Below are 14,049 nucleotides of genomic sequence, written 5' to 3' on the forward strand. Positions count from 1 at the left end.
ATTCAACTTCATGGCCAAAAATACTAAAAACTTTGTATAACTGGTTGGATATCTTATTGATTATTCCTCATTCCTGATGGAAGTGATAAGTACTTAGGAATCTCCCTTTCCATAATACTGTCATCAGCTTCCTCTTAACTTTAGTTTTGTCTTCCTTGGTATCAACAGGAATTCATTTGGTTATTTTTAATCTTAAAGGTAAAGAACAATCGCCTTTGGAGATGAGTATGCATCCAGTGGCAACAGCTCCACTCTCAGTATTTACTAAGGAATCTACATCCTCCAAACACAGTGACCACCATCACCATGAGCATAAGAAAAAGAAGAAGAAGCACAAACATAAACATAAACACAAGCATAAGCACGACAGCAAAGAAAAGGACAAGGATCCTTTCACTTACTCCAGCCCTGCCAGTGGCAGGTCTGCTCGTTCTCCTCTCTTTCAGACTGAAAAAGGGACAAAGAGCCCTTTCCCTCTGTGTCCAGAAGAATGTATATAACTAAAGCTTTATCCTCTGTAGAGAATGATAAAAGGCAGGAAAGGATTTGCTTTTCTTACATAAATTCAGAATCCATTTAAGTCCTAGACATTTGATTTATATTATTTATACAACTGAGATTTAATTAGGAAGATGTGTTTTATGGTTCTGGATAAACTATTTCATTGCCTGTTTCCTACTTAAAACACTCGCCTGTTTCCTACTTAAAACACACAGACACACAGAGAAAACTTCTTTTACAAAAGCCCTGGTGTCCATTGGGCAGTCCCCATTCACATCATGATCTCCATGTGTACTGCCAAAACCAATTATGTTTGAAAGCCTTTGATGGATGTTATGGGGCAGAGTTACGGTTTAAACAGAAGCAACTGCCAAATTTGTGGTGTAATCACTATTTCCAGTGAAATATTGTATAACGCCATTTGAAACTACTGAAAAGACAGAGGCTTTTCTATAGGAGTCTTCCCTCTTGCACTATTTTTTGTGTTAACAGTAGAAACTAAGCAATGTAATTTATGAACAAAGAATATGTTGTGTTTCCTTTTATCCTGAAATACTACAATTTTTGGAAGAAGTTCTTTTTAGCAAAAATTGGAATAACTATCTTTGATAGCACATTTGGTGATTATGATGTTGGAATTTAACAGAGATACCAAATCCACAGTTGTTCTCAAATCAAGATGCTTAAATTATAAGTTTTGTTTTGTCTTCCATTAAGTATAAGTGAATAGGTTCATATGTAAAATGTTTTGTTAGATGTGGACAAATTACACACCCAACATGTATTCTTTTTAAAATCATATACCACAACGTATGACCTTAAGGTGAGTTTATTTGTTTATTAATTTGGATGAAGACAGTTCAGTACTCATGTGAGTGTAACAGAAACATTTGCAAACATGTGAAACGTTTTGGTTTCATGGTTTAGTAATCTGTGTGGTTTTGTGTTTTTATTTTTTCTTCTAGATTTACCACGTGTTTTATTGTTTGTTTAAGAATGCTTTTTATATCTTCAATTTTTATCATTTCCCATGTCATTAAAAAGTTTGACAAGATACTTGTTCCCTGAACAGATATTTCAAAAGGGATCCAATATTGTTAAACTTTTAAGTATACTTTTAGTTGTATTTAACTTAATAAATAACTTTTTAAATTGACCATTCTGCCTTTGTATCTTTCTATGTCGTTTGTTTCCTTTTTTATTGTGTATATATAATAAACTTATCCACATGGTTTGCAGAGCACTTTGCAAATAGGTGAATTTGAGTTGGCCCCAATAGCAAGGATCATTTAGTGGGTGAAGGTGAGGCAAAAGTGTCTCAGCAGAAGAAACAGTATCTTCAAAGGCATGAGCAAAGTAAGGACATATTTGGGAATTAGAAAGCACAGATGGCTTGGAATGTGAATGCAAAGGAATATATTCAGATGTTGAAGTGCTTAAATGACAGGTATTTAAAGATTCTAATTAATTGAATGTTGACCAACTGAAATTATTTTTGGAAAATGGGATCTTTTATGATAGAGTCCACAGTGGTACTGTACATAGAACTCGCAGCTTTGAAAATTCTACAGACAAGTTTTCAGTTATTTGTGTTGTAGGAAGAATGGCAAATAATAGCTTTCTATTATAATTTAAAAGCACCTTTTGTGCTTTTAAACTAGGATCTATTATATGTGCTATTGCAAAATTGGATATTTGTATTATTCTTGTGAAGAACTTTTTTTATAGTTCACTCTCGATTATTTAGGCTGATAGTTCAGAGCAAACAATGTGAAAATTACTTTATTCAGGTTTTTGAAAATAGGTAATTATACACAAACAATATAGACTTCTAGTGTAAACATCTCAGTCTGCTTCCCTCCTTCCACAGAAGCAGTCATTGCTGGCAGTGTTTAGTGCCTTTCTATAGCTAGTCCATATACATTTACAGGTATATATATTTATACAGTTTTTGTTGGTGGTGGTTTTTTCTTTTTGCTTTTAATATTTTTAATGCAAAGCCATTGTAACAACAATGGCAACAAAAGAGAGGAACAGAAATGCTGTTCAGATATAATTATTTTGTTTCCGTTCTCTGGTGTCCTGTGGATTTGCTTTAAATCTGCTAGACTTATATATATATATATATATATATATATATATATATATATATATTTTTTTTTTTTTTTTTTTTAGTTGTAGTTGGACACAATACCTTTATTTTATTTATTTATTTTTATGTGGCACTGAGGATTGAACCCAGCCTCTAGCACATGGTAGGCGAGCTCTCTACTGCTGAGCCACAACTCCAGCCCCTAAATCTACTAGACTTTTGAAGCCAAATGTCTAAATGAGATACATAGAAAAACAAAGACACATAGTCTCATGTAAGATAGTCTGCTGCTGCCTTCAAATCTTTGGAACAGAGTACCAAAAAAGTGAGGGTTTTTTTTCTTCCATTTTATTCTTTTTTTTTTTTTTTTTTTTTTTTTTTTTGCCTTTAGTTATTTTTCTTATTCCATGATTATAAAAGAATTTCCCTCTTTTTTTTCTTTTAGAGTTTTTAAAATGTTTTTTCAAGTTTATACCCTTTGTCTAACTAGATTCCATCTTGAATTGTTTTGATAAAATATTGATAGGGATCCACTTTTTTTTTCCTTCTCGAATGCTACCCAACACCGTGTGTTTAAAACTCTTGTCTTTAATTTCTAGATTTCAATATATTCTTTACTAAATTATTTTATAGCTGATTTCATGGATCTGTCTTCTTATCACTACCATACTGTTTAGATTATTATAGAACTGTGATATAACTAATGTTTTATTACTTTTCATTTTCAGAATTTTTTGTCTCTTCTTGTGGACTATTTTCTTTTTTCCTTTGATTTATCTTCTAATTTATATGTTGTAAAATCTACTCCTTGTCGTATACTTATCAGTTTTCCACCCTGTTATTTTTTTCCTTTTTGTGGGTTTATTTTCAGTATTTATATGAAATCAGTTTTTCTAGTTTCTCCTCAAAATTATTTTTGTAGTTTGTGGTTAAATCAGGAAGTAACTTAGAGTTGATATCCTGCTATTGATTCATATTAGAGATGTCAATATTACTATTAATATAATAGTTCTTTTAAAATAATTATGTTATCATTTGATATTCTATAAATTGTCTTTTTTCACTATAAGATTATTTATTCTTTTATGCTAAACTTGTGCTTAACTATCTGCCTGAATTCTCATTATTTGCAAAATTTTAAAGCATTTCTTCAATTGTCCTTGAAAATAATTACATCTGTAAATGATGGAAGTATTATTACCTCTTTTCAAGTCTTCATGTACTAGTTTTCTAATTTTTCCTTTTGTATGACATCTTTTCTCTTGCTAAGTTTGCCTGAGAGTTGCGAGGATGAACATCCTCTCTCATGGTCTTCCTCCACCCTGTGTACTTTGGCAGCCCTTCCTCATGTGTCATGGGTTGAGATTCACATTTCTTTTAGTTCCTTGGTATGGTTTTGCTTCTTGTTCTTTGTGGGGTCTTTTTTTGGTACTGGGGATTGAATTTAGGGTCCCTCGATCACTGAGCCACATCCCCAGCCCGATTTTGTATTTTTATTTAGAGACAGGGTCTCACTGAGTTGCTTAGCACCTTGCTTTTGCTGAAGCTGGCTTTGAACTTTCAATCCTCCTGTCTTGGCCCCAAGCCAGGCTGCTGGGATTACAGGAATGCGCCATCATGCCTGGCTTCTTTGTGTTTCTTTTGGTTGCTTTCATAGAGATTGGAGAAGCTACTTATCTACCACCAAAGTCATGCAACTCCATAAGAAGACAATTTTGATCAAAATATCATCCTTACTTTGAAATCCTTATCTGTGAAATGACTGGAAAGCTACTAGTTTTCTCATCCTTTCTATTTTTTTAATAAATAAATGAAATTCCCTCAGATCAAATGTTTACCGGTCTAAGCAGAACTTTATTTCAAAGTTAAACTCCTAGCACCTTCCCCTTTGTGAAAGTGTGTGCTAGACTTGCTTCTAAGAATTGAGTACATAAAGGGAAAAATAGGAACTTCACTGTTAAGAAAGTGACAGAAATTATCTTAATCAAGTAATCATAGTGACAAGTTGTGTTAATATCTTATACAATTCTTAGTGTGATATGATGAGAAGGCCACTTACCTGTAGGTATAAAAACCTACAATCAGAGGTGGGGTTGTAGCTTAGTAGTAGAGTGCTTGCCTGGCACATGTGAGGCATGGGGTTCAGTCTTCAGCACCACATAAAAACAAATATTACAAAACAACTAAAAAATATTAAACAACTAAAAAAATAAACCTACAATCTTGATTACCCAATCTAATCATACTTATCATAAGAGATGTAACAGACAAACTTAAACTGAGGGACACTAGAAAATAGTTGTCCATTAATCTCAAAGCTTTCACATCATTTAGAACAAGACAGTGCTGGGAAATTCACAGACCAGACGAGGCTAAGGAGACTATAACAACAATGCATTGTGATATCCAGGATTGGATCCTGCAAGAAAAAAAATAACTTTAGTGGAAGAACAAATGAAATTCTAGTGCATTTTGGAATTTCATTAATGTACTGATGTTGCTGTTATGGTTTGAGTGTTTTTGCCCCCCGCCCCCAAATTGATGTTAGAAATTGAACCCCCAATGTGATGGTATTAGAAGGTGGGAACTTTTTAGGTCATGAGGGTTTCCATTATGAAAGAAAGCCATGAGAACTAGCTTGCTTCTTCAGACAGAGGGGAACACTGAAGAAGACATCACCCATTAACCTAGAAGTAAGCCCTTACTAAGCATTGAATCTGCTGACATCCTACTTGATCTCGGACTTCCCAGAGTCCAGAACTGAGATAAATTTTTCTTTTTTATAAGCTACTTAAAAGTATGCCCAGTCCAACCACTTACATGTAGTAGGACAGTCGTTTTTTAGATTTGACAAATGTACTGTGGTAATATAAGATATTAACAATAGGGAAAACTGGGTGAAGAGTATGTGGGAATACTAAGGAAGAGTTGCTAATAGAATTGCAATCCTAAAATATGAGTGTATTTTGCTTGTCTCTATGACCCAAATTATTTACTTCTTTGAGATATAAAAATTCATTTCCTCAATTCAGGATTTAGAATAAAATTTTGTACACTTATTAGAAGTACATTTGGAGAAAGGTCAAAGGTACCAATGATAGTGGTCCAAAATTTGTAATCAAGAGAGAATTGTGAAAGGATTTCGTCCAAGGAAGAAATGAAAAGGCTGAGGAATAAGTAAGTCTTTTTGTTATTATAAGTTTACAATTTATAATTGTACAGATTTATGGGGTACACAGTGATGCAATGATTTAAGAATATGATGTGGGATGATTAATTAATATATTCCTTCAAATATTTATTTTTTTGGTGAGAACATTTAAAATTTGGTTTTACCAATTTTGTAATACATAGTACACTCACTCACTGTTCATCATAATTGTGCAATGGAATTTAAAAAAATCCTTATTCCTTCTATCTTACTGAACTTTGACCATACCTCCCATCACCCCCACCTCTATAACCACTATTCTTTTTGCTTCTGTGAGTTCAATTGATTTAGATTCATGTGTTGTCTTTCAGTGCCTTATTTATTTCATGTAGTTTAATGTTCTCTAATTCTATCCGGTTGTCACAAGTGACAAAATTTCCTTCCTTTTTAAAATTTAATATTATTTCATTGTGTATATGTACCATTTTCTTTATCTGTTAAGTTATTAATGGATACCAAGTTGATTCCGTGAATTGGGCATTATAAATAGTGCTGAAACGAATATGGAAATACAGATATTTCTTTGACAAACTGATTTCAGATCTTTTGGGTACATACTCAGGAGTAGGATTTCTGGATCATATGGTAATTCTAGTTTTAGGTTTTTGAGGAACCTCAATACAACATTGCATAATGACTGTACTAATTTACATTTCTACCAACAATGTATAAGGGTAACCTTTTCTTGGTATCCTTGCCAGCACTAACTTTTATCCTTTTGATTATGCCATCATAAAATATGTAAGATATTATGTCATTGTAGTTCTCATTTGTATTTCCTAATGACTAGTGTTATGGTTTAGATATGCAGTAAGATTTAGAAGGGAAATGATTGGGTTATGTGAGCCTTAACCCAATCAGTGTGTTCATCCCCTGATAGGCAATTAACTGAGTGGTAACTGAAAACAGGTAGGATGTGGCTGGAGGAAGTGAGTTATTAGAGTCGTGCCTTTTTGGGTTTATATTTTTGGCATGGTGAGGTGAGCTCACTCTGTGCTTCCTGATTGTCATGTCCTAAGTTGCTTTTCTCCACCATACTATTTTGCCATCATTTTTGCCTCACATCGAGTCCTGAGGAAAGGAGCTGGCTACGTATGGACTGGGACCTCTAAAACCATGAGCTCCAAAATGAACTTTACCTCCTCTAAAATTGTTCTTGTCAGGTCTTTGGTCACATCAGTGAAAAAGGTAACTAAAACAGCTAGTGTTGTTGAGTATTTTGTCATATATCTGTTGACTTCTTGTATGTCTTCTCATGAGAAATATCTGTTTAGGTCCCTTGCCCATTTCTTAATTGGGTGTTTTGTTTTCATGTTGCTGAGTTGTTCGAATTTCTGTACATTTTGGATATCATCCCATTATTTGATGTATGGTTTACCAATATTTTCTCTGAATCCATAGTTTGTCTCTTCACACTGTTGTTTTCTTTTTGGTTTTATGTTGTCTAGTTTTGCTTTTGTTCCATATGCTCTATGGGTCAATTTCAAAAGATGATTGCACAGACCAGTGTCATATGTTATTCCACTGTTTTTTTTTCCCCCAAGTAGTTTAGGGCTTTAATCCATTTTGAATTGATTTGTTTTTTTTATATGTGATGTGAATAATGGTCTTATTTCATTCCTCTGCATATAAATATACATTTTTTTCCAACATGATTTATTAAAAAGACATTCTTTTCTCATTGTATATTCTTAGCACCTTTGTTGAAAATTATTTGACCATACATTCATGAGTTTATTTTTGGGCGCTCTCTTCTGTCCCATTGGTCGGTGTTTCTTTTTGTTTTCCAGTACCATGATGTTTTAATTATTCTAGCATTGCACTACAGATTAAAATTAGGTAGTATGTTGCCTCCAGCTTTGTTCTTTTTCCTCATGATTGCCTTGGCTATTCAGTTTCTTTTGTGATTCCATATGAAATTTAGGATTATTTTTTTCTATTTCTATGAAAAATTAGATTGGAATTTTGATAAAAAGACTACATTAAATCTGTAGATCAATTTGAATAGCGTAAACATTTCAACAATATTGATTCTTCAGTCCATGAATGTGGTTCTTATTTATCTGTGTCTATAGTCTCTTTTATCAACATTTCATAGTTGCAACTTACAGGTCCTTTATCTCCTTGGTTAAATTTATTCCTAAGGTTTTTTTATTTTTATTTATTGGTAACTCATAAATGAGACTTCTTTGATTTCTTTTTCAAATAGTCGCTTGTTAGTGTATAGAAACAATGATTTTGTGTGTGTCTCTGTGTGTGTGTGTATGTGTTGATTTTTTTTATCCTTCAACTTTACTATATTCACTTATAAATAATTTTTTGGGGGGAGGGGTGAAATTTTTATGATTTTATTTATAATAGGATCATGTCGACAGCAAAGACTGACAATTCTTCTTTCCTCCTAATTGGACACCTTCTATTTCTCTTGTCGAATTGCTCCAGCAACAACTTCCAATACTTTGATGAAGAAAAAAGAAAAAGAAAAGTGGGTATCCTTGTCTTGTTCTAGATCTTAGAAGAAATTCAGTTTTTTACCATTAGAGTGATATGTTAGCTGTGAGCTTCTCATGGATGGCCTTTATCATGCTGAGGTATATTTCTTCTATATCTAATTTGCTTACTATGAGTTTTTATCATGAAAGGATTTTGAATATTTTATAAATTAATTTTCCTACATCTGTTGAGATGATCATAATGAAAGTTTTTAATCCTTCCTCTGTTAATGTGGTGTATCACAAATAGGGATAAATCCCACTTTAATATGTTGGGTGATCCTTTAAGTATATTGTCAACTTTAGTTTGCTAGTAATTTTTTGAGGAATTTTGAATTTATGTACATAAAGGATATTGCCCTGTACTTCTCTTGTAAAGTTCCTGCCTTGTTTTGGTATTAGGGTAATGATGGCCTTGTAAAAAGAGGTTAGTAGTATTCCCTTGTCTTCAGTTTTTTAGAAGAGTTTGAAAACGATTGGTATTAGTTTTTCTTTAAGCATTTGGTTTAACTATGATGCACCAATTAAAAAAAAGTGCAATAAGTAAATATTTGGTAGCATTCAGCAGTGAAGACATCAGATCCTGAGCTTCTCTTTGAATGGAGTCTTTATTTATTACTAATTCAGTCTCCTTATTAGTCTGTTCAAAGTTTCTGTTCTTTCACAGGTCAGTCTTGGCATGATATATGTATGTATCTAGGAACTTATCCACTTCCTCTAAGATATTCAGTTTGTTGCCATATAATTGTTCATCATGATCTCTTATGATCCTTTGTTCTTGTGTGCCATCAATTGTATTGTCTCCTCTTTTCATTTCTGATTTTGAGTCTTCTGTTTTCTTTGTCTAACTAAAAGGCTTGTTGATCTTGCCTTATCTTTTTTGAAAAAAACTCTTAGTTTTGTTGTTTTTCTATTTTATTTATTTTCTCTCTAATCCTTATAATTCTATTTGCTAATTTTGGTTTTGATTTTTTTCTTGTTCCTTGAAGAGTAATATGAAGTTGTTTATTTGAGATCTTCCTTTTAAATGTATGAACTTATTGCTATAAACTTCCCTCTTAGAATTGATTTTGTTGTATCCCATAAGTTTTGATGTGTTGTGTTTCCATTTTTGTTTGTCTCAAGATAATTTTAAGTTTTCCTTCTAATTTCTTCATTGACCCATTGGCTGTTCAGGTTGGTCAAGTTAGTTTGCATGTATTTGTGAATTTTCTGAAATCTCTGATATTTAATTTCTAGTTTCATACCATTAGGTCTGGAAAAGATAAAAGATTTCAATCTTCTTAAACTTGCTTAGGCTCATTTTATGCCCTAACATAACGTAGAGAACATTCAGTGTATGTTTGAAGAATACATGTTCTGTTGTTATTGCATGGAACATTCTGTATATGTCTTATCAGGTCCATTTTGCCTAAAATGTTGTTCAAATGCAATGTTTTTATATTAATTTTCTGATGGATGATTCATTTATTGTTGAAGGTGTAGTACTGAAGTCCCTTGCTATTTTTGTACTGCAGTTTCTTCCCTTTCAGATCCTTTGTATTTGTTCTATCTATTGGATGCTCCAACATGTGTTATATCCTCTTGATGAATTGACTCCTTTATCATTATATAATGTCCTTTCTTTGTCTCATTTTACAGTTTTTTGACTTAATGTCTATTTGACATAAGTTTTCATTATTATCCTGATAATTTATGCTATTTGGACTGTTTTCAAGGCCAAAGTATGATTTTTCTCAATCAGTTATTGAGAAAAGTCCTTCGTTTTAGAAATTTTGCCAGTTCTCAGGACTTACTCAAAAATATCTTAGTGTTTAATAAAGGGACATAATTACTGAGAGCCTCCTCTGTTCTTGGGTAATTTACATTGTGGCTTTTTAAAGTTTCTGAATATAATGGCTTTTTAAAGTTTCTGAGTAATCAGGATTCCTTGTGCAAACATTTTTAACTCAGTAAGTATCTACTTGACTTTAAAGCAGTAACTGAATACCTATCTACCCAGCACTGTTTTCTTGCTGAAACAAACTTCTCTTGATTTATCAGTGTTTTCCAAACATTTTTGATTGTTTATTCCATTTACTTTTTTAAAAAATTTAGTGTGCATGACCAATGTATATGTTTTTTAAAATTTTATTAATATTATGTTTATTATAAAATATAAAAAGGCTAAAATAAAGATGAACTGAATTATTGTAAATAACTGAATTATTTGTTACTCTGATGCTTTTAATTACTTCATACTAACAACATAACACAATACAATACAAACTCAGTTCTGGTTTATTAAAAACAAGAATTTGTTAATATTTCAAATTATTTTAATAATTTACTTCTATTTTTCCTTTCTCTCAGAATCTGATTAGGAGATCATAAAAACTTACGTATACCATGCGACATTTTAAGTACTTTTTAAGTATTACTAATTTAACTTGAACCATAACCACATAAGATAGGCAAATGATTAGGCATAAGAAGGTTAAACCAGAGGTCACACAGCTTGTATAAACCAGTGGAATACTCAGGGCTCAGAAACTTTAAAAGACACAATATGATATTCTGGCATGATAAACAGATTATCAATTATATAAGTAAATATAAGCCAAGCATATAAGCACTTTGCTTTGGAGGCCACTGTTCTGCACTTTTGAACTTATATCCTTAACCTATTTCCTGCTTTTCCAGTGCCTTAATGTTTCATCATTGTTTTTCCTCCATCTCCATTTTTGCAAAGGAATAGGTGGGTCTTAGGGCAAGGGACCAACCAGCAGGACTAATGCTCAGCAGGAAAACTAGAATTTTTTTTTTTTTTTTATAGAAAACAGGGAAATTATAAATGGGAAGTATTAATAGCAAATATACATAAAAATGTTAAATCTCATTAGTGATATAAGAAATAAACATTTTAAAAGATACCACTTTTATCCCATTTGACAAAGATCACCATTCACTAATAACAACAAAAATCACAAAAAGTGGAAAAGGTAAGGGACAATAGGCACTTTTCCCTGATAGAATGAAAAATTGGTGCATCTGGGTGGAATTGTAACTGGGTGGTAGAGCTCCAGTCTAACATGCAGGAGGCTGGCTTTTGGTCCCAAGCGCCCAACATCAGCACTGAAAAAAAAGGCAGTACATCTTTTTGAGAGGTAATCTATCTATCTATTCTATCTATATATTTTTTGGGGGGGTGGGAGTAGGGGTTAGGGGAGGTTAGTGTTAGGGATTAAACCTAGGGCCTTGCATATGCAAAGGCTGCTGGGTTCAAGCCCCAGTACAGGAAAAAAAAAATAATAATAACAAGCAATAGATGGACTTTTCAATAGTCAGGGGACCCTTGTACAATCCTGCCCACCAGACTGGGGGTGTTATTTGGCTATTTGCCACGTCACAATGCTTCCTCCCTGTGTGAATATGCTAACCTAGTCAACACTGACTATTAGGGCCTCGGACTGCAAGGTTTTGGGTTTTCATTGACAAAAGGCAATTTTCATGAATTATAGTAAAGAGAAGCAAGAATATGTCCTTTGGTTCTATCATGAGAATTTCTCCTAGTTTGCTACTTAGATAACTGCCTCTGAGCAATTCATATGATAAAGGGGAAATTGTAAACTGATTTCAAAACTGTTGATCATCATGTTTTAAAACAGAAAGGAGGATATAGTTGAAGCTCCAGATATAAAAGTAATGATCAGGTGAAGTCCATGGTACTTGGCCCTGCAAAATGCCTTTTAGTCCATTGATTGAATGACAGTAACTGAGCAGCAGAGGACTGAGACACACAGGTAATACCTAATTGCTTTTTATTTTTGGTACCAGGGATTGAACCCTGGGGCTTAACCACTGAGCCACATGCCAAGCTCTTTTTATATTTTATTTAGAGACAGGGTCTCACTGAGTTGTTTGGGGACTTACAAAATTGTTGGGGCTGACTTTGAACTCACAGTCTTACTGCCTCAACCTCCCAAGCTGCTGGGATGACAGGCATGCCATGGTTCCCAGTACTTGCTTGTTTTTAATTTGAATTGGAAATAGAAAGATTTTTTTTTAATTTTCTGATTGATGGCTATCTGAAGAGTTCTGAACTGTTCATTCAATTCTTTGTAAAAATAATCAATGTGGGCCTTAGCATGAACAACAGAGTCTTCCAAACCATTAGCCTAAAACTTCCCTAAAATATTTCTCAGAAAAAGGGTAGGTAATTCAGAATCAACTATACTAAGTAAAACTAGGGCAGGAGTTGTAGCTCAGTGGTAGAGCGCTTGCCTAGCATGCATGAGACACTGGGTTCAACCCTCAGCACCACATAAAAATTTTAAAAAGTATTGTGTCCATCCACAACTAAAAAAAATTTTTTTAAGTAAAACCATTAATTTTTTTTTTTTAAAGAGAGAGTGAGAGAGAGAAGAAAGAGAGAATTTTAATATTTATTTTTTAGTTTTTGGCGGACACAACATCTTTGTTTGTATGTGGTACTGAGGATTGAACCCGGGCTGCACACACGCCAGGCGAGCGCGCTACCGCTTGAGCCACATCCCCAGCCCAAAACCATTACATTTTATAGACACAAGCAAAAATTTTTCACAATAATGGACTTTGTTTTAAATAGGATAGCAGAGATCACTTCTTTTTATAGATTTAAAGAAACTAAGGCATAAAGGAGTTAAAGATTTGACTAAGGCCATACAGCTGATTACTGGCACAGAACTGGAACTTACTCTGTTCTTTTATTCATGACCAGGTAACTTATTCTAACAGACTGATTAGTATACAGTACTTCAAAATCAGATGGTTCCACAAATGCCATGCTGAGGTTGTTTTAATGGATGATTTGGTAAATGGGTAATAGCTACCCTAGATAATTCTCAGAATGGAAGTATTTTTTTCTTTTCAGTACTGAGGATTAAACCTAGGGCTTCACCCATGTACTTTACCACTAAGCTACACTTCCATCCTTATTTGAGACAGGGTCTAAACTGCCAGGCTGACCTCAAACCTATGACCCCCTTGCCCCATTCTCCTGAGTAGCTGGAATCACAGGTACACTGTGGCTGGCTGAAATAAGACTTTTTGTTGTTGTTTGTTTGTTTAATTGGTGCATAATAATTATACAGAAGAGTGAGTTTCGTTGTGGCATATGTGTTCATGTACATAACATCATTCGATCAATTTAATTCCTGATACCTCTGCTTGTCCTCCCTTCCCCTGATACCCTTCCTCTATTCTCCTGGTCTTGATTATGTTAAAACAAGTTCTTGATAAGAACCTACATCATTTATTTTTCCTCAGTGAAATTATTTAGCTCTATCTGAATGTCATTCTGCTGTCTATACTTGAACATAAAGTTCTGCCTATGCAGAATTTCAAAATGAATAAAGTAAACTATTACCAGAACTAAGTGACTATAAGCCAAGTTAAAATAGAACATTTTCTATTTTATGTCCATGAGTACTAAACACTACTTACAAACTAATTTTCTTTTTTATTTTTCTTAGTTATATATAACAATAGGATTCATCTTAACATAATTATAAAACCATGGAATATAATTTGTTTTAATTCAGTCCCCAGTAGTTGCCTTAACCCTCTTCTTCTTCCTCTGCTTGTTCCTTTCCCTCTACTCTACTGATGTTTTGCTATTTACTTAGTTTTTTTTTTTTAATTAGTGTCTTGTGGATATACATGATGGTGAGATTCACTCTAGCACATTCATATACGTGCATAGAAAATTAGGTCAGATTCATTCCACTGTCTTT

The 14,049-nt window shown here is 33.3% G+C and overlaps 1 protein-coding gene across 2 annotated transcripts in view; it reads left to right on the forward strand.

Moving 5' to 3' along the window:
• Positions 1–1,657, forward strand: part of Taf2 (TATA-box binding protein associated factor 2) — an 80,311-nt gene extending 78,654 nt beyond the window's left edge. For both annotated transcript variants that reach the window (XM_071602159.1, XM_071602160.1), the window contains one exon: positions 199–1,657. In XM_071602159.1, coding sequence (XP_071458260.1) covers positions 199–500 — 302 coding nt within the window. In that variant the 3' untranslated portion in view covers positions 501–1,657. The remainder of the gene's footprint in view (positions 1–198) is intronic.
• Positions 1,658–14,049: the final 12,392 nt, after the last annotated feature.

This window comes from Marmota flaviventris, chromosome 15 (genome assembly GCF_047511675.1).
Source record: "Marmota flaviventris isolate mMarFla1 chromosome 15, mMarFla1.hap1, whole genome shotgun sequence".
NCBI classification, from domain to species: Eukaryota; Metazoa; Chordata; class Mammalia; order Rodentia; family Sciuridae; genus Marmota; species Marmota flaviventris.